The 26,803-nt window shown below is 44.7% G+C and overlaps 1 protein-coding gene across 4 annotated transcripts; it reads left to right on the plus strand.

Annotated features, from left to right (window-relative positions):
* The first annotated feature begins 5,678 nt into the window (after positions 1–5,678).
* TRPV1 (transient receptor potential cation channel subfamily V member 1) lies at positions 5,679–26,803 on the plus strand. Of its 4 annotated transcripts, none has more exons than XM_038759195.1 (17): positions 5,679–5,717; positions 5,935–6,145; positions 9,733–10,073; positions 10,674–10,840; positions 10,934–11,086; positions 11,790–11,930; positions 13,346–13,644; positions 14,541–14,717; positions 15,306–15,470; positions 15,737–15,832; positions 16,360–16,430; positions 17,993–18,158; positions 18,622–18,688; positions 19,287–19,606; positions 20,439–20,566; positions 21,769–21,884; positions 25,660–26,803. In XM_038759195.1, exons 3-17 carry the CDS (start codon positions 9,772–9,774, stop codon positions 25,842–25,844), a joined length of 2,553 nt encoding a protein of 850 aa, XP_038615123.1. In that variant the 5' UTR covers positions 5,679–5,717; positions 5,935–6,145; positions 9,733–9,771; the 3' UTR covers positions 25,845–26,803. The 4 variants fall into 4 exon arrangements, with proteins under 4 accessions (XP_038615123.1, XP_038615126.1, XP_038615127.1 ...); XM_038759198.1 differs by having other exon boundaries at positions 25,633–25,747; XM_038759199.1 differs by lacking the exon at positions 25,660–26,803 and adding an exon at positions 24,771–25,024.

Genomic DNA, 26,803 nt, shown 5'->3' on the forward strand with positions numbered 1-26,803 from the left:
TTTAGAACAGTGCTTTGCACATAGTAAGCGCTTAATAAATACCATTATTATTATTATTATTATTTTCGACCAAACCCAATTGCCATCAGAAATCCTCAACGATAGCACAGAACTGACAATAATAAATGGGTGCTCTTAGTGACTAACTGCCTAGGGATTCACAGATTGGCAAGGAAAAAATATATAAAAGCCAGGACATTATTTGGTAGCATCAGAGAGTCCGGAAGCATTGAGTTCCAGACTCGAATTAAATTCTACCAAATAGCAATGCTTTCTTGCCTTTTTCATAGCTGCTACCACCATCCCAGTCATGTCCTGGAAAAGATATTCAATTTTGCTTGCAAATTATCCTCAACCTCATTCACCAAGGTCATTACGGTCAGCGTGTCTGCATACCATAAGTTAGCAGGGGACAAGAAACATAAACACTTCCATGGCATAGTGGGTAGAGCATGGGCTTGGGAGTCAGGAGGTCATGGATTCTAATCTTGCCTCTGCTGTATGACCTTGGGCAAGTCACTTCAGTTCTCTGGGCCTTAGTTACCTCATCTGTAAAAAGGGGATTGAGACTGTGAACCCCACATGGAATAGGGACTCTGTCCAACTTTATTTGCTTGCATCCACCCCAGTGCTTAGTACAGTGCCTGGCATATACCGTTTAACAAATACCATTATTATTATCCTTCTTTGTCATCGTCAGCTAAAAATAATGTTTGTGGAATTAGAGAAGCAGCGTGGCTCAGTGGAAAAGAGCACGGGCTTTGGAGTCTGAGGTCATGGGTTCAAATCCCGGCTCTGCCACTAAGCTGTGTGACTTTGGGCAAGTCACTTCACTTCTCTGTGCCTCAGTTCCCTCATCTGTAAAATAGGGATTAAGACTGTGAGCCCCCCCTGGGGCAACCTGATCACCTTGTAACCTCCCCAGCGTTTAGAACAGTGCTTTGCACATAGTAAGCACTTAATAAATGCCATCATTAAATTTGTTAAAGTGCTTACTGTGTGCCAGGCACTGGGGTAGATGCAGGATCACCAGGTCAGATACAGTCGCTGCTCAACCTGGGGCTCACAGTCTAATGGGGAGGGAGGACAGGTATTTAATCCCCATCTTACAGATGAGGAAACTGAGGCACACAAATGTGGAATAACTTGCCCTAGGTCACAAAACAGATGTGGTGGATTCAAGATTAGAACCCAGGTCTCAACTCCCAGGCTCATGCTCTTTCCACTAGTTCACATGGCTTTCTCTGCCTATTGAGTAATTTTAGGGTTCATGGCACCAATCAATCATTCATATTTATGGAGCACTTACTGGGTGCAGAGCATTGTACTAAGCACTTGGCACAGGACCAGGGCCAGTAACGTATAGATGCTTCTTGGCCAAGAATCTTCACTTGTAGAAGAATGACCAGTTGCCTCTGGAAGAATTCTCCAAGAATGTTATCTGTTCCTTTCTCCCCCTGGCAAGAAGTGGTTTAGGTTTCTTACTGTGACCAGTGAATTAGATTGACCGTTATATTGGGAATTCTGGATGTGGTACCACATAGACTGACCAGTTGTAGGTTTACAGTCTTCATTTTTTTTCCAGCCTTAAAGACCCTCTTTTGTATTCATTCCACAACTCTCCAATACAGAATTTCATAGTAAAATCAAATTTCAGCTTTCTGTATTTTAGAGAATCAAGGAAATTTCTAAACTTTTTTTTTTTGGAAAGCTAATGGGGAAGCCTGTGGGAGCAAATTACTTCCCTTCCCTGGGCTCTTCATTAAATCAGAAAATAAATGGACCAGTGCTCTGAAACAAGACTGAATGAAGGGTTGAGCTGTTGCAATCATGAATTGTGAAAGAATGCACTTTTATCATTTGGGAAATGTTATTTTGTAATTTTCTGAACTGCTGCTTTCTTCCAGGCTTGATTCTATAACCGTAAACTTTGGAAAGTGGGCAATATTGTCAGTTTTTATAAATGGGCAGGGCCAAAGCCTCTTTCTATGGGGCGGGGCCAACTTCTATGCCTCTTTGTGTGACCGTCATCTCACTTATCAGCATTGGAAAAAGGGTGCCGTTGGTAGTCCAGTTACAACACATACTCAGCTCATAAGGGACCTCAAAATATGAGTCAGTCCACTTCACATTAACCTCAGTTGCCTACTAATTCTAATTAAGTTAATCGAAAGGCTAGAGGAGTAGGAAACACTAGCAAAAGGAGTTGTGGTTGTTGCTATTCACTCCCAGTTACTTTGTGCCCTGAAGACAAGTGAAAGAGACAAGCAGAAGGCATATTAGTTTTATGTTTATTTTACCACCTTGTTAAAAACCTCTTAGAACCCACAAGGGGTTATAAGAAACCAAAGAAGGCAGGCATTTCTGAATTACGACCAGGGTTCTAATACCTGTTCTACCACTTTGCTGTGTGACCTTGGGTGAGTTGCTTTATTTCTTTGTGCCTCTGTTCTCTCATCTGTATAATGGGGATTAAGGCCATGAGTTCCATGTGGGACATGGACTGTGTCCAACTTGATTAGTTTGTATCCACCCCAGTGCTTAGTACAGTGTCTGGCTCATAGTCAGCACTTAAATGCCATTTAAAAAAACCCAAAACCCAAAAAACTAGAAAGAGGGTCTCTTCGAGCCTCTCCAAGCCACAACAGAGTCATGACAAAGCCACGGTAGGCTTGCAAATCTGTCTTTTTTTCAGCTGAAAAAATTTCGACCCAGGAGCCTTATTTGGATCTATTTTTCTACTTAGCCATTGTGAATTTGTAAGCACCAGAGTAGTCTTCCCGTAGCAAACAGTGTACTATAAAGGTAATAAACCAAACAGATTACTTAGGGGGAATCAGAACTCTGTTCATTTTGAAACAGCTCAGACAAATATGTGTAAGTATCAGTTACTTTCATTTAAGAGTGTGGTGTGATCTTGTGGAGTTGCAGTCTTGGGGATTAACTCTGATAGCCCGGGTAGGAGTCAGCCAGGTGGTGCTGTTTGGAGATTCAGGCCTACCACCAAAAAATTCACTTATACTAAGCGCTTAGTACAGTGCTCTGCACACAGTAAGCACTCAATAAATACGATTGATTGATTATAGACTAAGCAGATCCTGCAAGTCATTCGTTTTGCTTCCCATCCACCTCAGCAATCCAACAGGTTTAACACAGTTTGTGGGATTGCTCGTGAGGTTAAAATCAGCATGGCCTAGTGGATAGAGCAAGAGCCTGGAAGTTAGAGGACCAGTGTTCTAATCCCAGCCCTGCCAATCAATCAATCAATCATATTTATTGAGCGCTTACTATGTGCAGAGCACTGTACTAAGCGCTTGGGAAGTACAAATTGGCAGCATATAGAGACAGTCCCTACCCAACATTGGGCTCACAGTCTAAAAGGGGGAGACAGAGAAAAAAAAAAAAACCAAAAATACTAACAAAATAAAATAAATAGAATAGATATGTACAAGTAAATCTGGGTGGTCTTGGTAAGTCACTTCACTTCTGTGTGCCTCAGTTACCTCATCTGTAAAATGGGGATTAAGACTGTGAGCCCCATGTGGGACAGGGACTCTGTCCAACCCAATTTGCTTGAATCCATCCCAGGGCTTGTACTGTGACTGGCACAGAGTAAGAGCTTAACACATACCACAATTATTATTGTAAACTCCCCGTAGGTAGAATTCTTGCCTTCTATTGTGCTCACCCCACTGCTTGGTACAGTGCTCAGTACACAGTGGGTGTCCAGTAAATATTCTTGACTGATCGATTTGTGAACAGTGGGATGGAATGGGGTGCAAGGGTGAGGATTGTGGCCTGGGTGGAAGAGAGGTGAGTGGGTATGGGAGAGTATGAAGTTGTAAGAAGGATGGCCAGTTGTGGATAGCCTTGGGGAGGGTCGGCCCAATTCTTCCTCCAAGTTTAGTGCACTCTATCATGAACTGTTTTCTGAGGAATGATTTTTCCCCCCTCATTACACACAGCTTTTAAGAAATCCAGTGTAAGTGCCACAAAGAAATAAAGCAGGGACTGTCACATGAGCTGGAGTGAGCTACAGTGTTGGCATCGGGGAAGATACGAGAGTCAACAGCAAAGTTAATTGGAGGAAGGAGGAATAGATGATTTTCTCTGAAGCACTTAATCCTCTTTCCACCCATTTCTGAAATTCAGGCTCAGATTCCCAGAACAAAACATTCCAATTTAATGTTGTTTGCTGAATGCTGTCCTGTGTTTGGAAATTAGCCCATTATGTTGCGACTGATTGCTTCTTTATGAATAAAATAAGATTCGCTAAATGTCTCTGCTGCCATGACCAGCATAATGTTTTCCTAATGCTGAAAGTCACAGTGAGACTTCAGTTTGGTTCGGTCATATGGGGTGGAGGGAAGCAAATGGTTACTGGAAACTCCTCTTAGCCCAAATTCAAGATGTTCAAATATATTTGGAATCATTTGATCTGGAATTAACTCTGCTGATATAGATTTTCCTCAAGAAACAGTGTCTAATCCTCACCTTGGGTGCTCTTTCCCAATGTTAAGTACAGTGCTATGCACACAATAAACAAGTAATTAATACCAATTACTATTACTACTACTGCCTTCAGGTATTTTTAGCAGCCCCTCCTACTCTTAGCACCCCCTTCACCTTTCCTGGTCACCCCACTACTTCTTCCTGCTAGACTAAGAGAACTCTGTCATATGCCTGCAACCCAAATCCTCTTAAAAGTAGTAGCAATAGTATTTATTAAGTGCCTTCTGTGTCCAGAGCACTGTACTCATTGCTGTTCTCTGTTCTCTGTCTCCCCCTTTTAGACTGCGAGCCCACTATCGGGTAGGGACTGTCTCTATGTGATGCCAATTTGTACTTCCCAAGCGCTTAGTACAGTGCTCTGCACATAGTAAGCGCTCAATAAATACGATTGATTGATTGATTGATTGATTGGGGAAAAAAATGCACAGCTGAGCATTAGACATGAACCTTCAGATGCTCACAACCTACAAAGTAAGTTGGGAAGGGGTTTTAGAAAGATGAAATAATGTAAATGCTGGTTCAGGATCCAATAAAACCAGTGGTAAAGGAGACCAGTGGTAGGGCTTCAGGGTAGAGCTGATCAGGTCATCGAGAGTCCAGATGGTTTCTACACGACCTCAGCAAACTATATTTGCAGGCAATTTTGATCATCTTGTGGGTGTATGTCTGTAAGAATATGTAGCTGGTAATTATAAGTGTGCATGGCAGGGTAGTCTTGGAAAACTAAGCCTGCAGTTATTTCCAATTGGTAGTAGTAGTAATAGTATTTATTAAGTGCTTACTGTGTGCAGAGCACTGAAAATTAGAAATGGCCTCCTGTCCCTCAGGGAGAAGGAATTGGTGACAGACACATAGGGTGGATGGGCTTTTGATAACTTTCCTTCCAGTTTTCAGTTTTCATATCAACAGTGTAGAATTGACACTCAGTTGTGTAATTTTGTAATCAATCAGTGGTACTTGTTAAGCTCTTACTCTGCAGAACATTGTACTAAACACTTGGGAGAGTACAATATGACAGAGTTGGTAGATACATTCACTGCCCACAACGAGCTTACAGTCTAAATTACAAAAAGAAAAGTAAGTTTTAAAATTGCAATTTAAAAAAGGAATGATTTGATGAAACAAAGCTTGCTTTGACTTTTCTGTATTTTCTGTCATGTATTTTCAGCCTCTGAACTCCATCTTTGCTCTGGTCTGAGAAAACGGTAAGGATAGACTTTCAGAGTTGTGTGTTAGCTGTGGTTTAAGTGTTTCATGCAGTCAAAATCTCAAAAGGAGGGGCAGTGCCTAAATGTAGTTACTGAAAAACAGCAAAATGATTGTAAAAAGCTTTGAAATGCCCATGGGAACAGGAAGCAGCAGCAGCTGCTGCTATTGCTCTCCACAACATCTTTCTTCATTATTGAGTTGCTTAAATCCTAGCGCTTCCCCACCATCTCCTGATCAACAAAACCCCGCTGAGGTTGGAACAAGCAGCTGACAGATGAAGTGGATGAGGATAGAGGATAGTGACCAGCGAAGAAACAAGTGAATTTACCTAAACCCATTCAACTTTTGGGCTAAATAGCAATTGGCTTACTGTTTCATAGAAGAAAGCAGCATTCGGTACTCACCTAGTGTTGCCGTGTTGCCGGTAAGTCTCGGTTTTGAGATTGATAGCTGACTCACACGGTCTTTAAAATTGCCGTTTATTTTTCATTGCTAATTGTGAGATAATTGTAGTGTAAGACTCCCAAGGCAAATTATCTTTCCCGCAGGAACAGTGGCAAAAGCCACCTTGAGGTGCATGCATGTGTGGAACTGGGGTTCTCTATTTAATGGGTTCTGAGGATAAGTAGTCCTCAAGCTAATCTATCAAGAAAGTTTGATGGAGAGCGGTGAAATTGTTCACTGCTGAATTTTCAGTAAGGAAGGTGAGGGTTATTTAACAGGTTGCAAATGGAAAACAAGACGGAGAAGGTTTTTCCAAGGGTCTTTCATCCAATTGTTTAGAGGTGAATAGCTTTCTTTGAGCCCTAATTGGCACAGGACACACCAGCCAAGTTGTGCCACTTTTCTGGCTATCCCCAAAGGGTAGGTGAGGAGAGAGCAGCAACCTGTTCTAGCATTTTTCACAGCATTAAATTGCTTAGAATGAAAAATCCTATTCAAAGTTGCTTGATTGAACCAGCCCATTGTCCCTGTTACCACTTTCCTCTATTCCAAATATTTTAACCCAAATTCAAATCTTGCGGGATTAATGTTGGTATATACAAAGGCAACTGTAGCCTATTCCAATCACAGACCAATTTATTGGGCCTGAAATTGATCCCTGAAGAATATTCGTGTTAAATAGAACCACCTAATTCAGATATCATTCAGGTGTGGTTTGACATGTTGCATGGTTATTCATCCAGTTTTATACTGGATGGGTCCAGTGTATACCTAGTCTGCTCCTGTCCACTACTGTATGAGTGTGTGTGTGCGTGTGAGAAGGAGGAGGGAAAGGAATACCCAGTATTCTTGGGTAACATCAGTGACCACTCTATTCAACTGCATCTTTTGCAGCTTTACTTGATAGTGGAATGATGTAAATGGGAAACTAGCCATAGGAAGCAATGATCTTGTGTAATGAAACCAGTAATAGAGCACAATTCCTAGACTACAGAATGGGTGAGTCCTCTTATCACCCTCCAGGCTTATAATACGTTAGGGATCTGGGTTTAACCTGTTGTCCTTTCATCCATTCTCCTTCTCTCTCTCACCCCCCAATTCCCCTCCTTTAGGACAGCAAGCTTCCCTACCGAATTATGAACTAAGCTTGAGGACAGGAAGATTCTTTGGAAGCAAAAACAGACATAGGGGGGCAAGAAGAGGTGTGTGGGGAGGCCGTTTAGGTGAATGTGGAATTTAGTTCCTGCTACAAGAGTTTGTGGTGTGGTAAAGATGGGGGTTTCAGATACCTTTTGAAATATTTTAGCAGCTCCTTCACTTTAGCTTATCCTTTAGAAATCCTTCACTGCAACCCTTAGAGGACATTCTAAAAGTAAAACATTTTGTAGTCTTTCCCTCCCAACACCCCTATTTTCAAAAAAGTGAGTGCTCAATGTTATTAAACATTACAAAAATACTTAATTCTGATCATTTTTCAAGAGCAGCTATTTCTAAAACCAAGCTAAATCTTTCCTTTTCCCCTTTGACTTAGTTTCCCTTGTTAAACTACAAACTCCTTGAAGCCTAGAAATATGTCTTCTATTTCTAGTGCATGTTTACAAGTGCCTACCACAGTGCTTGGCAAACAGTAGATGCTCAATAAATACCGAGGATGAATAGCATAGCCTTTCCCCAGAGAGCTTCCTATGCACCTGAAGTTTCGGACTGAAGTGGGTCCCCAGAAGAAATGCAACCTGTGTGATATTAACATCATCAACATTAATTACAATGCCATGAATAATTCTTCTCCGAGGGCTTCTAGTGGGCTGAGTACCAGGCATGAAGGGAGAACCTGCTAAGGACCCATAATAACAAATAGGGTATTAGAAATAATTGCGTTCATATTTGTTGAACTCCTGCAGAGGGTGGAGTTCTGTATGAGATAAGAAATTAGGCTGTTTCAGACCTAATTCATGCTGAAACTAGTAGGGCACTCTCTGAAGCCTCAAAAGTCCTAAGCCTTATAATGCTAATTCCATAAAAATAATTAATGGCATCATTGGAGGAAATGCATTCTTGTTCTAACCATCGAAAGCTGTGGGACCCTCAAGCCACCACAGACACTCCACTGACAGACCCCACCCTTAGGAGCAGCAGCACCTGTAGCCATGGAAATCCCCATTCTATCAGAGCTCCGCCCAGCTGGACTTTGGCATCAAATGGGAAAAATCAGTAATGCATTTCCTAATGTTCACTGCAGCCCTAGTTCTTTTTTGTAGTGAAGTAGCCTGGAACCACTAAAAGTCAGAGTTTGAACGGAGCCATTGTTACTGTTGTTATTATTCTACTTTAGACAAAATGAGATAATTATTATGAAAGCATTACACAAATTTAAGGTTTTTTTATTGTTATCGGTAGGGCCCTGGAGTCACATCTATTAGTAATTCTTGGCACGAAGCCTGTGTTATGAGTGAGTATCATATTACCTACCCATTTGCCAGAAGACGAAACTGAGACGGAGGGGATCGTGGCTGGTCCATGATCATTGCTTATGCTGTAATTATACCTTGAGTGCTTAACCTACTTTCATTAATAAATTACCTCAAAGCAGCTGAGCACAATACCAAACTAAGAAACTGAAAAGGTTTCACCCCCACAACGGAAAAAAGTCTGAACCAAACACAGACGTACCGTTCATTTCGTGGGGGGCTGGAATGGACAGCTCTGTTGGCTGCTGTTGCTACCTTGAGGGTAGGGACTGCGCTGGGACAATTCATTTTTCCGGTGTTTTCTATGCTTTCGAAACCAGCCACAAAACAGGATACCATCGAGAAGGGGCAGAGGGGAGGAGGCTCTAGAGATTGATAATAATAATTGTGCTATTTATTAAGCACGTATTACGTGCAAGCATTATACTAAGTGCTGGGGTAGGTACAAATCATCAGGTACCACTTGGGGCTCACAGTCCAAGTTAAAAGGGCAAACAGGATTGATGGTTGTGGGTTCTAATCCCAACTCCACCACTTGTCTGCTGTGTGGCCTTGGGCAAGTCACTTAACTTCTCTGTGCCTCAGTTTCCCCATCTGTAAAATGGGGATTGAGACTCTGAGCCCCACGTGGGACAGGAACTGTGTCCAACCTGATTTGCCTGTATCCATCCCAGCACTTAGTGCAGTGCCTGGCACATAGTAAGCGCTTAACAAATGCTAGAGAAGCAGCATGGCCTAGTGGAAAGAGCGTCGGCCTGGGAGTCAGACGTTGTGGGTTCTAATCCGGCTCTGCCACCTGTCTGCTGTGTGACCCTGGGCAAGTCACTCAACTTCTCTGTGTCTCGGTTACCTCACCTGTAAAATGGGGATCGAGATAGTGAGCCCCATGAGGGACAAGTGCTGTGTCCAAACTGATTACTTTGAATCTACTCCAGTGCTTAAAACAGTGCTTGGCACATGGTAAGTGCTTAAATATCACAATAATAATAATAATAATAACAATAATTATTATTATTATTATATTGCAGGGCATTTAACCTAGAAGATGGAGGAACTAGCGCTATCCCAAGAGCACATTCTTCTTTCCTTGGTTTCCCAGCAGGGTGCCCCGTGGGTCCCCAGAGGGATCCCGACAAGAATGAAGAAGTTGGGCAGCTCCGATTTGGCAGAGTTGGAAGTGGCAAAGGAGCATCTGGATGACAACCCTGATGAGAATCCCAACCAGGGCACCCCTGATGGCATTCCGGGCTCCAAGCCTCCGCCTCCCAAGCATCACATCTTCTCCACAGCTAGGAGCCGACACAGGCTCTTCACCAAGGGGGATTCAGAGGAATCTGCCCCAATGGACTCCTCCTACGAGGAGCTGGAACCAGCCTCGTGCCCCATCATCAAGTTCAGCCCCATGGTCGATAGAGGAAGATGTAACCGTCAATTTGTCAAGTGAGTTTATTTTTATAAATGTCTGTCTTCCCCTCTAGACCAAAGGGTCATTATGGGCAGGGAATGTGTCCACTGATTCTGATGTATCATACTCTCCCAAGCACTTAGTACAGTGCTCTGCACATAGTAAGCACTCAATAAATGCCACTGATTGATTGAGCATCCAGGTCGCTCTCACTGCACTTTTCTCATTTCTTCAGGGCAAAAGCATTTAAGCCTCTCTCCCCAAAGGGCAGATGTTGGAAGTAAGTTATTCAGCAGAGTAAACCAGCCTGGGCTTAGAGTTGCTGGGGCTTCAGCACTTTAAACGAGCCTGTTAGAAACCAAACATGCACATGAGACTTAAAATTGTGTGTTTGTCTCTTTTTAATTGCAGTAAGTTTGAAAAATCTTGAAAAAAGAGTATATGGCCACTCTCCACTCAATTCATTGAGGGCATTAGGGTTTGATGGGCCTTTTATTATCAGTCATATCAGGCGGGAGAGTGAAAGCACTCAGGGAGCTAGAACCAATGAAGGGGCATGAAGGGAAGGAGGAGGTTGGCTCTTTGCCGGGTCTGTTGATTTAAAGACCTCCCTCTCCCAAACTGCTCTCTCCCAGGCAGCTGTCTGTGGATTCCATTTCCATCGGCTCAGAGAAAGCCTTCAAACTCTACGATCGCCGAAAGATCTTTGATGCAGTGGCCCAAGGCAACTGTAGGGAACTGGAAGACCTGTTGGTCTATCTCCTCAAGAGCACAAAGCAGCTTACGGACGTAGAATTCAAAGGTATCAAGGGAGGAGAAGCTGCTTTCTCAAACTCGGGCTCTCCCGCGATGAAACCTGAGAGCCAACAGCTTCAGCCCTGACTCTGTGTTTCAGATCCAGAAACGGGGAAAACCTGCCTGCTGAAAGCTATGCTGAATTTGCAAAGCGGGAAGAACGAGACCATCCCCTTGCTGCTGGAGATCGCAGGACAGACCGACAACCTGAAAGAGTTTGTGAATGCCGGCTACACCGATAGCTACTACAGGGGTAAGGAGCGGAGCGGGCAGGACCTGGTTTGCCCTGACCTGACAAGAAGATGGGCTTGAATTCCCTGGCAGGTGCCGAAAGTGTTCTCTCCTTTGCGGCTGTGACAGATGCCCTCTTGTTTCGGGAGGGGAATTTAGAAGTTGATCTTGGCCATGGTCACTTGTGGTCAAGGAGTCTAGGTCTCAGGCGAATCAGATGGTAAAAGTCAGAGGTGCTCCCCGGTGTTGTAATATCCCAGGGAGCATCTAGATCATGGACTTCTGGTGGGCAGGAAAAGTGCCTGCCAACTCTGTTGTACCGCGTACTCCCAAGGGCTTAGTACAATGCTCTGATACATTAAGTGCCCAGTAAATACCATTAATGCATTGATTGATATGTTATTGCCATGGGAATAGCCTCGTGGGCAGGGTATGTGTCTACCAACTCTGTTGTTTTGCACCCTCCCAAGGGCGCAATACAAATACCATTGATTGAATGTGACCATTCCACTGATGTGTGCCAATCTAGGCCTTTGTTTCAGTGTTTACCCAGGTGCCACCAACTACTGACCTCTGTTGTCTTCAAAGTGGAGTCCCTTGGCAGAGGGGCAAACTAGTTGTTGTTGGAATCTTGTTTTTGCCTTTGTCCAGGCTGTCCTTGTTGATGGCCCCAATGGCCGTGGCGTGTACTTTCCGAGTGGGTGGACGTGTCGGTGTCTTTCCAGGTCAGACTGCTCTCCACATTGCCATTGAGAGGCGGAATATGTACTTGGTGACCCTCCTGGTACAGAACGGAGCCGATGTCCATGCTGCAGCCCATGGTGACTTCTTTAAGAAAACCAAAGGCCGGGCGGGCTTTTATTTTGGTAGGCTGACCCACATTTGGACATTTCATAATTATAATTATGGTATTTGTTAAGTGCTTACTCCTTGTCAAGCACCGTTCTCAGCACGGGGGTAGATACAAGCTAATCAGGTCAGACGCACAGTCTTTGTCTATAGGAGCCTCTCGATCCAAGTAGGATGGAGGACAAGTGTGAAACCCCCATTTTACAGATGGGGAGACTGAAGTAAGGAGAAGTTGAGCGGCCCACCCAGAGTCACACAGCCAAGAATGGCTGAGGCAGGATTAGAACCCAAGTCATCTAATTCTCTTGCTTCTATTCTTTCTATTTGGGTATGCTACGCCACCATCTACTACTCAAATTGGCTAAAGAAGCAGCATGGTGTAGTGGATAGAGCACAGATCTAGGAGTCAGAAGGTCATGGGTTCTAATCCTGGCTCTGCCACTTGTCTGCGCTGTGACCTTGGGCAAGTCATTTCACTTCTCTGTGCCTCAGTTACCTCATCTGTAAAATGGGGACTGAGACCGTGAATCCCATGTGGGACAGGGACTGTGTCCCTCAGCGCTTGTATCCACCTCAGCGCTTAGTACAGTGCCTGGCACATAGTACTTGCTTAACAAATACCATAATTATTATTATTATTATTAGAGAGAGGTTTAGCTTAGAGAGTGATCTATTTGGTTTTTCTCTGACTCCAGGGTATCAGTGGTTCTCAGATAGCCCAAGTGTTAGACCCCAGCCCTGCTGATGACTCACAGAGAGAGGAACAGGAAGGCCATTTCTTACCCAACAGCACTTGCTCTGCTGTGTGCTATTTTCTGCGCAGTGAGTTTTTTTGGAAAATAAAATGAAAAAGATAAAACACTTTTTGGGGGGAAGCCAAAGGAAAACAATAACCACTCGCCCCATGTTTCAAACCTTCCCACTTCCTCTGCCTGGCTCCCTTTCGAGGAGAGTGCTCTCCTCAATTCAGTGCAGGTGCTTAGAACAGTGCTCCAGCAGTGCTTGGCACATAATAAGCACTTAACAAATACCATTATTATGTGACCTGGGCAAACTGGTAGTGGGTGGGAGTCGGCCTAATTGGAAATGTCAGTCACACCATCATCATCATCATCATCAATTGTATTTATTGAGCGCTTACTATGTGCAGAGCACTGTACTAAGCGCTTGGTAAGTACAAATTGGCAACACATAGAGACAGTCCCTACCCAACAGTGGGCTCACAGTCTAAAAGGGGGAGACAGAGAACAAAACCAAACATACCAACAAAATAAAATAAATAGGATAGATATGTACAAGTAAAATAAATAAATAAATAGAGTAATAAATATGTATGTACACCAGCAGACAGGCGCAGACTAATGTAGCCCCCCAACAATCAGGTCTGTTCCTTTGTTGGCCAAGATGATCTCAAATTTGTGTTTGGCCTCAGGGGAACTTCCACTCTCCCTCGCTGCCTGCACCAACCAGCTGGGCATTGTGAAGTTCCTGCTGCAGAACCCCTACCACTCAGCTGACATCGATGCCAGGGACTCTATAGGTAACACGGTCTTGCACGCCCTGGTAGAGGTGGCTGACAACACCCCGGAGAATACCAAGTTTGTGACCAACATGTACAACGAGATCCTGATCCTGGGGGCCAAGATTAACCCTACCTTGAATCTGGAAGAGCTCACCAATAAGAAGGAGTTGACTCCGTTGGCCCTAGCTGCCAAGAGTGGGAAGATTGGGGTAAGTGGGCCCCCAGTTGGGTTCCATCAAGGTGGGGGGGGGGTCAATGGGGAGATTATTCCCTTGTAGTACTTATCATCCGGAGGCTACATTTTATTTGTCATACCAGCTAAGAGAAACAGCGTGGCCTAATGGATAGAGCACAAGCCTGGGAATCAGAAGGATTTGGGTTCTGGATCAGGCTCTACCACTTGTCTTCTGTGTGACTTTGGGCAAGTCACTTCACTTCTCTGTGCCTCAATTACTTCATCTGTGAAATGAGGATTAAGACTGTGAGCCCGCTGAGGGACATGGACTATGCCCAATCTGATTAGCAGGTATCTACTCCAGGGCTTAGTACAGTGCCTGGCTCATAGTGAGCGCTTCACAAATACCATAAAAAAAATTTCCAAGGCCAGATGTTTTCCCTCACCATGAATCATGTTGGGGTGTGTGGTGTTGACAGGGACAGAGGAAGAGGTTTTAGCTCCAATCTGGCTCTGCCCAACTTTGTCCATGAACCCAGAGAGGCATCAAAAAACAAGGGATGCGGCTTTGACTCTAGAGGATGTCTCTCATCCCATATAACCTTCATCCATAACTTGATCCCTGCTGCCTCTCTCCTGCACTTAGTCACACACTTAGCTACTACCCTCCATCCCCACAGCGCTAGTGTACATATTTATGTACACAGTTGCTTCCCTTACCTGTAATTTATTTTAATGTATGCCTCCTATGTTAGCCTGTAATAGGGGGTACTGTGTGTGCACCAACTGTAATGAGCACTTAGTAAAAAGTGCTCATCATTAAAGAAAGTAGTCAATTAATACCATTGATTGATTGATACAGTCCATAGGCAGGATGGGTGCTAACCATTTTTTTTTCTCGCTTGGTTGCTCCTTGCTTTCTTGATTCAGGTCCTGGCCTACATCCTCAGGAGAGAAATTCAAGAACCTGAATGCAGGCACCTATCCAGAAAATTCACAGAGTGGGCTTATGGGCCAGTGCACTCATCTCTTTATGACCTCTCCTGCATTGACACATGTGAGAAGAACTCAGTCCTCGAGGTTATTGCATACAGCAGTGAAACCCCTGTGAGTATCAGATTGTCAGAAGAAGGAGGCAGGGAGGCTTGTGGTAGAGGATATATCTTGTTAAAGTTTTGCTGTACTTAAACCCAGAGGCAAACTCACACTTCTGGTTTGTTGGGGCACCATTTTCTTCCATTTCCAGCAGTTCTCAAAGGTGTGCCAAGGGAATTTATGGGATATTCATCCCTGGAGATTTTGAAAAACAGCAGAGATCACTGTCCCAGAAAGTATAGGAATTCCCCTGCCAGTAGAAGAAGGGAGATTAGAAGACACTTGAGGTCTCCTCCAGTTTTGTGTGTCTTTTTTTTGAGGCTGTTTTGAGCCATACCAAGTGGGTAAAGTATAATATGGGGTTAAGTTCAACATCAATCAATTCTATTTATTGAACACTTACTGTGGGCAGAGCATTATACTAAGTGCTTAGGAGAGTGCAACTCTACAGAGTTGGTAGACTCAGTGAGCTTATGGACTAGAGGGCTGTATCATAGGAGCTGAGGGAGGCAAGCCAATTTAACAATGGCACCATCCCCAGGAAATGACGGTACCCAGTCTGGGGAACTGACTGTCTCCTGTCTTCATTGCTTCCTTTAGAACCGCCATGACATGCTCTTGGTTGAGCCCCTGAATAAGCTCCTGCAAGATAAGTGGGACAGATTTGTCAAACGCATATTTTACTTCAACTTCTTCGTTTACATCCTGTATATCATCACCTTCACTCTTGTTGCTTGCTACAGGCCTGTGGATTTAACCCAAAAGGTTGTATGTCTTCATGGTTGCCTAAATTTCTGGAGAAATTCCTGAGGTGCTCCCACTCCCCATTTCCACTTGATTCCACGCTCAGAAGGGAGTGGAATCAGGCAATGTTTCATGAGCAAGACAGTGTTAGGCCTGTTCAGATTTAGTCTCTAGTTGCCCCTCAGTCTCTCCTGCAGTGTGCTGAACTTCTCTGGGAGTTTCTTCTCTAAGAGAAACTTTCCCTCATGAGACATACACTTGGTGACCTACTTCTCTGGGTCTTGCAGCCTCCTTATGCTCTTGGGAACACCGCCTTGCAGTATTTACAAGTGTTTGGAGAATTTCTGACCCTGCTGGGAGGGATCTATTTCTTTATCAGAGGGGTAAGTGCTTTAGACTGTCTCCTGTCACTTGATAATGTTGTCCCAGCATGTGTGTCCAGGGCCACACCCATTACCGGTACCAGAAGGTGGACACCCAATCCCATAATTAGAAGAGCCCCCATTTCATTGCTACCATTCAGGCAAGGCAAAGGGGAGAGGGCCCAAAAATGGAATTCCAGTGGCCAAGGCGAGTGGCAGCCCCTAATCTCTTCCCTCTGAGAGTTTTTTTTTTTTTTAATGGTATTTATTAACCGCTTACTATGTGACAGGCACCATACCTGGGGTAGATACAAGATAATCAGGTTGGACAGATTCCATGTCCCACATGGGGTGCACAGTCTTAATCCCAATTTTATAGATGAGGTAACTGAGGTACAGAGAAGTTAAATGACTTGCCCAGGGTCACACAGCAGACAAGTGGTGGAGCCGGGATCAGAACCCAGATTCTCCGACTCCCAGACTCGTGCTCTTTCCACCAGGCCATGCTGCTTCTCTGAGTGCAACTGTCTATTGTGGCTTCCTTGCAGATACAGTATTTCCTGCAGAGGCAACCATCCTTGAAGACTTTGTTCGTCGACAGCTACAGTGAGGTGCTTTTGTACGTTCCCCTCCCATTTCTATTTTAAACACAAGGACTGCTAAGATAAGGCTAAATCTGGGCTTCGCTGGGTCTCTTTCCCTCCTAGCGATACTCACAAGGTTAATTTCTGATTAGGGACACATCCAGTTTGAATTGCTCCATCTCAGCAGCATCCCCTGCGTACAGTTATTGAGGTGGGCGCTCTGTAAAAGGAACCTGGGGATTTAACAACAATTAGAGAAGGCCCCCATTCTTACCTTCATAGAGTTTGTGAACTAAGTTGCCGCCACTCCTACGCTGAACTGGTCTCTTCCTGCTCTCCGGCCCCTAGGCAATCTCACTCGGACCATTTCAGCTAATCATCATCATCATCAATCGTATTTATTGAGCGCTTACTATGTGCAGAGCACTGTACTAAGTGCTTGGGAAGTACAAATTGGCAACAAATAGAGACAGTCCCTACCCGACAGTGGGCTCACAGTCTAAAAGGGGGAGACAGAGAACAAAACCAAACATACTAACAAAATAAAATAAATGGAGCTGGCACTGGGTGGCATAGAGCTGTACTAGGCATTAGGGGTTATGAGCATAGAACAAGAAAAGGCAAGGTATGTTTTCAAGAATCATGTAATCTGTTTAAGGCCTATTCAGAAACACTAACTTAATGAAGCTATTCTAGACAGTATGTTCATGATTAATATTGAAATTAATAGGAGTGAGATTAGACCAGAGGGGAAGGGGCCAAGCACAGGGCCTGCATCAGGCCAGAACACCTCCAGGCAACCTGGCTTCAGTGACCCAAAATGCCCAGGAAGGATTGATCTACTGAGCCTTTTCCCCACTAACTCCCTCACACTGGCTGTGGGGGTAAAATGGAACTGTTTCAGCCAGAAGGACTAATAGGCAGGAGTTTGATTTCTTCTGCAGCTACTACAAACCAGTCAGTCTCATTTGCATGAGTGATTGTTTTCCCCCAGCCATATGTCACACACACAAGATTTAGGGAAACCATGAACAGATCAGAAAATTTTACTTTAGGGGATAGTCAATTCCTTTTTTGGCAGAACCACAGTTTCAAATTGCTGCCTTCTGAGGCCACACTGAATATCCTGCTGACTGTGGTGCTGAGGCATCCACTTGGAAAATTCCGGGGGGAGCCTGTGGCTCTGGAAGTGTAAACGGTGCCCACCAAATGAATCCATACTCTAGGTACTACTAGTACTACTACTAATAATGGTATTTAAGTGCTTACTATGTGTCAGACACTGTACTAAGTGCTGGGCTTAATACAAGCAAATTGGGTTGGACACAGTCCCTGTCCCACCTGGGGCTCACAGTCTCAATCCACGTTTTACAGATGACGTTACTGAGGCCCAGTGAAGTGATTGGCCCAAGGTCACACAGCAGACAGGTGGTGGAGGCAGGATTAGAACTCATGACCTTCTGATTCCCAGTCCCGTGCTATGCCACGCTGCTTTCCTGCATGAGACAAACACAGTCTTCAGGGTCAGGACCAATCCAGCTCCTTCTGTCCCTTTCTCTCTTTCTTTCCTCTGTCTGTGGATGTTTGTCTCTTTCAGCTTTATCCAGTCTCTGCTCCTCCTCATCTCGGTGGGATTCTACTTCAGTGGCCAGAAGGTGTACGTGGCTTTCATGGTGTTGTCTCTGGCCATGGGCTGGACAAACATGCTGTACTACACCCGTGGCTTCCAGCAGATGGGCATTTATGCTGTCATGATTGAAAAGGTCAGTCGGGGAGTAGGGGCCCCTTAGACCTTTTCCCCAGCCCTGGTCCCAGATGGGCTGGCCAACAGCTCTGGAAATGTGGATAATATGACTCAGCTACCTCCCACACTCTAGGTTGAGCTGGAAAAATATGGGATGGGACACAGTCCTCCTACAGAACCCCAGATAGAGCCCCCCGAGAGGCCAAAAGAACCCTCCCACACTTGTCCCCAGAGAAAGAGAACCTGACTAGATATCTCCGTGCCCTCTGATTAAATTCAATCTTGACTCCCTTTAATACCCTGAGAGTATATCTATTGCCCTTCCTTCTTTGTAAATGCAGGCTTTGAGAATGGCAAGTCTCATTTCAGTTTGGGTCAGGGTTCAAACTATATCTCTTGTGACAGCTCTGCCCTACCATTGCATAGTCTGGGATGCCTTGGGGGCTGGGTTGTCAGAGAGAACAGAACTGTCTTTCTTGCAGATGATCCTGAGAGACCTATGTCGCTTCATGTTTGTCTACAGTGTGTTTCTATTTGGATTCTCCACAGGTAATCTTAGGCTTTCCTGCTCATTCCTCAGGCTCCAGGGAGATGGGGCCCCACCTGTCTGTTGTCTGGCGATATTTCCATTGGCTAAACAGATAAGATTCAGCTGGTGTTTCCTCCCTCTATGAATGGCAACTCATTGTGCCGAGTGTGACAGGCCACAGAAGTGGAACATTTTCACCCTTGCTGGGGGCTGGCATGGAGGGAGAGCTATGTGGTTAGAAATGAGGCTCTTCAGGGTGAGGGAATTGTTTCTACTTCCCGAATCCCAGGGCCTGAACAAGCTGAAAACCAGAGAGGAATCATCCCTGTGGTGCTCATAGCCTTCCATTTCCTATATTCTGGGTAGCGTATGGCAGCCCCTAGAGTTGGATGAATGGCACTCTCAGAGCCTGGGGACAGGAAACGGGAGGTGAGGGCCCAACTAGTTGGCCCAACTTGATGTGGGTTCTTACCTATTTGGAATTTTTTGAGCACCCTCTGTACCCAGAGCACTTTACTAGGAAGTGGTTTGACTGGGAGAGTACAAAGTAGAAGCCGCGGTCTCTGTCCTCCAAGAGCTTACAACTTTCCATCTATGTTGCTTTCCCGTTGGCTCTAGCGGTGGTGTCCCTGATTGAAGGTGGAAAAAACAACACAGAATGTACCTGTCTGTGGCAGGGGAAACGAGGCAACACCTGTAAGCCTTCTTCCCCTTCCTATAACAGCCTGTACTCCACCTGCCTGGAGCTCTTCAAGTTCACTATTGGCATGGGAGATCTGGAGTTCACCGATAACTATGATTTCAAATTTGTCTTCATCATTCTCTTGCTCTCCTACGTGATCCTGACATATATCCTCCTGCTAAACATGCTCATCGCCCTGATGGGGGAAACAGTGAACAAGGTCTCGCAAGAAAGCAAGAACATCTGGAAACTCCAGGTCTGTTGGCTCTTTCCCATCTTCCTGATATTAGCAGAGCTCTGTGGGCTGGGGCTGGCACTAAATTCCTTTCCCTGGTGGTTGGTCAGGCCCAGTCTGAGCTTGGTGCTCCATTAATTGCTTTCAGGGCATGCAAAACTGAATTAAGGGGATATTGCCTGATTAGTCACTTACAGAATTAAGAGCAAATGAGCACTAATAACCAGTGAAAAGGCCTTTAGAGGAGAGTGAGAAGCTGTAACCAGAGGAGAAATGGAAAGTTTGTTCTAATAGTAGAAAAACGCCAGTGGGCTTTAGGATAGGCAGGGAACTCAAGTCCCAGGTTGACAGGTAGACATCAAAGTCTAGCGTAAATGGCATTTTCTAGTACAGGTGCCAGGATATTCTTCTATTTTCCCTTCTGTCAGAGTGTGTGTGTGTGTGTGTGTGTGTGTGTGTGTGTGTGTGTGTGTGTGTGTGTGTGTGTGTGTACACATACGTAAGAGGAAAAGCAGAAAATCCAGCCTCCCAACTCTGAACCCCTAATCATGTGTGCCCTCTCCTTAGCCTGGAGATGGAATCACTGAAGACAGGTTGGAAACCTGTTGATTTTTCCTGGCACTTTGTCTCCCAACACTGAGTCTTGTTCTCTGTCTCATGAATTCTTCTGCCCCAACCTGAACCTTCTCCTAGCACCCCCATCCCAAACTGCTAATGGTCACTCCTCCTAGAAGGAAACAAAGGCGGGAGTGTTCCAGCCCGGCCAGACCCCACAGGGCCTTGCGTCCTTGGAGGCAGAGAGAGGAGTTTGTGTGGATAGCATTTTCTCTGTCTTCTGCATTTCCCTTTGTAGAGAGCCATCACCATCCTGGACATTGAAAAGAGCTTCCTGAATTGCATGAGGAAAGCATTCCGCTCGGGAAAGCTGGTCCAGGTGGGCTACACGCCTGATGGAAAGGACGATTACAGATGGTGCTTTAGGTAAACCCCCTTTCCTGGGCCATTCATTACCCGCAACTCTGTGGGCAGCAGCAGGGCATCCCAGCCCTACTGCTGGACAGACAGAGAGCCCAACAGGCTGCGGGGCAGAAGTCAGGGCTCCCCAGTTGCCTCAAGGCAAACACTGGCGGTCCCCTACAATTTGGCAATATGGGGGCTGGATTGGGGTCCCCAGGGCCAGCCTGAGACTTTTAGCTGTCCTGAAGTGAGGGAAGAATAGTTTGCCCCCTTCCTGGGTACACAGCATAATGTAATGACATCATATACAAGCCCACCCAAACCTAGTGTATTTTTCTAGAGGGAACCCCTGACCGTCCTCATTCAGAGCCAGTTCATTCCCCTCGCAACTCTCCATTCACACAAGCATCATTTCCAACCCAGACTGAGGGAGGCAGGGCACTTTCAAATTTTCAACAGCTGCCACTTTCTGTGACAAGTGTGCACGACATCTGAAGCTGCCTCTCCCTCCCACCCCCCTGCCCCCGCATCCCCCATAGTTTAGGGAAGTTAAAGTGAAAATCCATAGTGAAATGGTTGAATGGCTGATGAGAAGAGGATAAAATTCCTGTATCCCAGTTGAAATATTTATATTCCTTTTTGCATCTACAGCTAATTTTTCAGAGTGTAAGAGACTCTATTCCAGCCAGACTTCTGGGTCCTCAATCTGAGTTTGGTTAGATAACCTGGGTAGATTTGGGTAGATAAAGACTCTTTATCACTATTAGTATAGTAACTGAAGGCAGAAGATTCTATATGCCCATCCTCCTGGAGATTTTCTAAGAACCCAGAGAAATCTAAATTAGCATTTCACATCATTTTGCAACAACCAAATGCTCTGCTCCTGTAACACCTGAGAACGAGACATGCCATTACCACTTAGACCACCTTAGTAGAGTTTCTCTATCAAAATTATTCCATTAGTCTTAATCTACCTGTTGCAAAAATCTACATAATATTCAAAGGGTTTCACATATGTGGGTGGAACCAAATAATGCCCCCATCTGAAAAGTGATTACCGCCGGGGCCAGAAGAAATCGAGTTCCAGTACAGAGGACACATTTTCCACATTAAAATCTTACTCTTTCATCACCCAGTTTCTTTTCAGACTCACTGAATTTCTTCCAATCACTATTCTGACTTATCAGTCTCCCTGTGGGATTTCATTCTTGCAATTCTCTCTACAGAGTCGATGAAGTAAATTGGACCCATTGGAACACCAATCTAGGCATCATCAACGAGGACCCTGGAAACAGTGAAGGGATTAAACGCACCTTGAGTTTTTCTTTGAGGTCTGGCCGAGGTGAGAACCCCAGGACCACAAAATAGCCTGGTTCTTGCCATATTCCATCAGGGTGGGCCATCCCCACGTTTTCGTGTCTGAATTTAAACCAAAGGCAGAGGTGTGGGAAGGGGGGATTAGCCCCAACAGGGAATATTGTAGTGATAATCATCAGGCCCAAGGAACAACTCTCATCCAACTAGTCCGTTTTCCCTTCTCTACATCCTTTGCTCAGCCTACACTACAAACATTTACCTGAATAGGTGATGTAATAATAATGATCATAGTATTTAAGTGCTTACTATGTGCCAAGCACTAAAATCTCTACAAAAAGGAGACTTCCCAGTCTAGCAGTCCAAAAAGTATTGTCTGCCCCCATCTAGTAATAATAATAATAGTGGAATATAAGTGCTTATTATGTGCCAAGCATTGTACTAAGCACTGCGGTAGATACATGATAATTGGGTCCCACGTGGGGATCACAGTCTAAGGAAGAGGGCGAACAGGTATGGAACCCCATTTGGCAGATGAGGGAACTGAGGCCCAGAGAAGTTAAGTGACTTGCCCAAGGTCACAAAGCAGGCAAGTGGCAGAGCTGAGATTAGAACCCAGGTCCTCTGACTCCCAGCACCATGCTTTTTCCACTAGTACACACTGTTTCCATTGACCTAGAAAAGAAAGCATGATACTATTTGTCCCAAAATCCCCATTCCAGGATCCACGAGAAGCCTACCCCCTACCTAAACACAACATGTAGAATATTTGATCTGTGTCTGAGTTGATACCTACTTCATACAGCAGTGGTCTGTAGCCTTTTGTCCTTTCTAAAACCAAAGGTCTTAAAGGTCCCAAGCCATTGAACTGCAGTAGAAATAGACCTTGTTGAGATTAGATATTGCTACAGTGCCATTTTGCTCACCAACAGACACACGCAGAATAGTTGATCTGTGTCTCCAAGTTGTACCCTTTACATTTGTTGGGATCTGTAGTCCTTTGTCATTGCTAAAGCCAAAGGCCTTTAAAGTCCCAAGCCCTTGAGCTGCAGAAGGGCTTTCTCTTTCTGTAGGAACATAGGAACAGGGTTCCCTTAACTCTGTGAATGGGTGAGGTGAAAAACAAACCATAAGTGCTAAATAAATATTAACAGTTCAGCAAGGCCTTAATACAGTGCTCTGCACACAGTAGAGCACTCATGTACCACTGATTGAAGAGAGCATCTAGGCCAAGACAAGGGAAAGGGAGGAAGGAAGCTTTTTTAAGAACGTCCTGTCTCCAACAAATGTTCTGGAACCTCTCGACTCTCTCTGTGGCCACTGGTCTCCTAGGCGGGCTGGGACCTGGAAACAGAATTTCTGTTTTACAACACAAATCACTGATTCCACCTCCTGAATATCTTACCCCTAAATCCAAATGCAATATGTATAGCTCCTGTCAGGAGGGATGTCCCAGCTTCTCCAAATAAGCACATCAATCAGGGAGGAGAAGAGAACATTCCACCAAGTGTACTGAAGCCAAGGGAACTCAGAGGAAGGGAGAAGGCTAGGGATGGCACCTCTCTGATGATGGCACCTCTTTTAGACTGTGAGCCCACTGTTGGTTAGGGACTGTCTCTGTTGCCAATTTGTACTTCCCAAGCACTTAGTACAATGCTCTGCACATAGTAAGCGCTCAATAAATACGATTGATGATGATGAAAAGTGCAGTTAGTTGAGCAGGCATGAAGCCCCTCCTGCAAAAAAGATGATTCCCTGCAGTCAAGATGGTCTGCAGAGGGCCTCTCCTGAGAATGTCCTGTGCACCTTCGAGTTGTGCCTGTTTACCCTCCGGGCTGGAAAGAATTTAGTCTACTGTAAAATGACCTTCCCTGTTCTGCTCACAACCCAGCTTCACGTGAGGAGATGCCCAATTAGATCATGCTGCCCCTCTCAAAAAGGGGAGGAGATGCCACTCTGAATTATATGAGCTAAACTTGAGGATTACTGACTTGTAACTCAGGCCAGTTCTAAAATATTGTGAATCCCTGGAGGAACTTGGGGTCTGTGTCTAATTCTCACTTGTATACTCTTTTGCAGCACTTAGTACGGTGTTCTGCACACAGAATTTAATAAATATTATTACTAATAAACATGGTGACCCATTAGAACCCAATTAATTTATCTTATTTACAAGAGTTTCCATAATGTCCAGGAAACAAAGATTGAGCTATAGGGGGGACCCCAGTCTTTTCCTCAACCTGACTGGCTTTCTGTGAGACACATGAGAGTGAAGAGGACTGAAAATTGGGGTGAGGGTCATTTGTCCCATAGAGAGCACGGCCCTGCAGGGCCATGACAATTCATTGCCTGGGGGGCCAATGTTCTGTCATCCCAGTTAGAGGCAAATATGAAGTTGCTTTTAGGAATGCTTTGGGGGCAGTAGGCCCGTGAGGGAAAATCCCCAAGAAGTTTAGATTGTCTAAAATTCCCCTGGAAAGTTGCCTCTGCCATCCCGAGTTACCTGTCACCCAAAGTCTGAGTCTCCCAGTCCCCGAGGGGAACAAAGTCAGGGGCCTACTGGCAGGCCATTCACTTTCAGGATGCTAAAGGTTGGGATTTCTAATGAATAGAAAAGATGGTCAAATTCAGTAGGGTTTAATGCTGTGTTGCTGATTTAAATATATGTGGCTGGAATACTTCAACGAGACTAGAAATTACCATGTTCTCTGCGGCAGCTCAACAGCTTGTTTTTATCAGACTGTAGCAGGCCTGAGATAGCAAGAAGGGACTAAGGCAGAGCTGTTGATCCTGGTGGTTCTAAATACTGTTTTAAAAATGTGGATATTTATCACAAGAACACTTCTGGCTGATTATTATAACTCATTTTATGTTTAAATCCTATTCGCTTACATATTTTGTATAATTTACACAGATTGAAGCTAAATGTTTTCAAGACCCATGCAACTGACCACTGAAGCCCAGAATTTTCTTGTCATTGAGAATCATATAAGGACATTTATGGTTCTGGTTGAATAAATGTTTTCTTTGCTGTCCCCACATTTATTATCAACCATTTTAACTGGGTGGGAAGGAAGAGACCGGGGGAAAGAACTGGAGGTGAGAGAGGATTCAGTGAATGGTGGATTGTGTAGGGGGAAAAAGGTTCTGTTTACTCAGTGTGAGACAGATGGGTTCAGAAAGTCATTAAAAATAATTATTATTATGGGATTTGTTAAGCACTTACTTGTCAAGCCCTGTTCTAAGCCCTGTCCCAGATGCCACATAGTCTGAGTGGGAGGGAGGACAGGCACTGCATCCGCATTTTACAGACGAGGAAATTTAGGCCCAGAGAAGTTAAGTGACTTGCTCCAGGTCTCACAGCAGGGAACTTGCAGAGCTGGGTTTAAAACCCAAGTCCTCTGACTCCCGATCTTTGCTTTTTCCACTAGGCCCTGCTGTGACTCCTCTCATGAGGGATCAGAACATTTCCCCATACGGATGTATTCCGTTTCCCTTCACGGCATCCTTGGAAGGCCAGGAAGGGCAGTTTTATATAGAGAAATGGAGATCCATGGATTCTCATGGAGACTAAGTGACTTTTCCATGGGCTCGCAGAGAGTCAGTAGTAGATTTGAAGGAGCCTGGAGAGATTAATCAGCAGACACAGATGAGATATGTTCTGCTGCTACCAAGGAGGAGATTGACATAACATGGGAGCTCCCTCCAGCTATTTCCTTAGCTCTTAGTGGTACTTGAAACTGAACACAATGGTTTCTCTGTTTTTCTTTTTCCAGAATCATTAATTCCACTTTCCATATAAGTTTCAGGGAAAAACTGGAAGACCTTTCCTCTGGTTCCACTTTTAAGAGACGGAAGCACTCGAGAAAGGCCAACTCCCCATCCCGAAGAAATCAGGCTAAGGCCTTTTTCAGGCTCACTTAAGCCAGAAGATGCTGAAGTGCAGAAGGTGTCATTTATTTTAGAAGATAAATGTTCAGAGGAGTGAAGGACACTGTGCCAAATTCAGACCTAACATCCCTGGGTCTAGTTAGGTAATCATGAGTTGGGATAAGGCCCCAAGCTCCAAGGCCAACCCTTCCCTAAATACCTCAGTAAGGGCATATTTACTCTGGCCTTGGACCCAAAAATCAACATTTTTCCTCCAAGAGAAAATGACTTTCCATCATTAGTTGGGAAGGCATGAGGATAGCTTATACATACAATATATATCTATATACACCTTTATATGTACACAAGCACATATCGTTTATGTATTAATATACACACACTTACCTATTTAGATGAAATGCAGGTCCAAAGAAAAAGTTTCAAAGTCCCCAGGATCTCATTTGCCTTCTTAGGTGTTCTTGACCCTGATAGGTTGGTATCTTGAGGTTGGTTTCATTAAGCAAAACTAACTTGCCCACGGTGAGCTCTCTCCAGACAAGGATCCGAACAGGGGAGACTATTGGAAAAGAGTTGGCAAACATTTCTGGCCTGGATCATCGTATCAGATTGGCCCAGGGTTGGACCTCTTCTGAAAAGTCCAATCTTCTCTCCCTGCCCTCAGTGGAAGCTAGAATTCATTCATTCAATAGTATTTATTGAGCGTTTACTGTGTGCAGAGCACCGTACTAATCACTTGGAAAGTACAATTTTGGCAACAAATAGAATGAGTCTAGAAAGGAAAAAATCCCTGGGCTGGATCTGTTTAGTCTTGAGAGGTTGGAGTGGGTGCTTACCCCAGTCTCTCAAACATTAGCATTCAGCCCAGAAATAATCTAGTGTAAAATGAAGCTCCTAAAAAGAATTAGCCAAAATATCACCTTCCCAGCCCGATCCCACACAGAGCAAGACCATAAGCAAGCCAGCCTGGTTCCAAGCCCTGCAAGCCGACAGGCTGGTAATAATAATGATACTTGTGGTACTTGTTAGCGCTTACTATGTGTCAGGAACTGTACTAAG

Source organism: Tachyglossus aculeatus, chromosome 17 (genome assembly GCF_015852505.1).
Source record: "Tachyglossus aculeatus isolate mTacAcu1 chromosome 17, mTacAcu1.pri, whole genome shotgun sequence".
Taxonomy (NCBI): domain Eukaryota; kingdom Metazoa; phylum Chordata; class Mammalia; order Monotremata; family Tachyglossidae; genus Tachyglossus; species Tachyglossus aculeatus.

What these genes read in the sequence shown, in the direction of transcription:
- TRPV1 (XM_038759195.1), top strand. Translation starts at nt 9,772, where the DNA reads ATGAAGAAGTTGGGCAGCTCCGATTTGGCAGAGTTGGAAGTGGCAAAG. An exon ending in CACCGATAGCTACTACAGGG is followed by an intron (nt 11,087 to 11,789) that starts GTAAGGAGCGGA and finishes GTGTCTTTCCAG; the next exon opens with GTCAGACTGCTCTCCACATT. An exon ending in TTCTTTGAGGTCTGGCCGAG is followed by an intron (nt 21,885 to 25,659) that starts GTGAGAACCCCA and finishes TTTCCATATAAG; the next exon opens with TTTCAGGGAAAAACTGGAAG.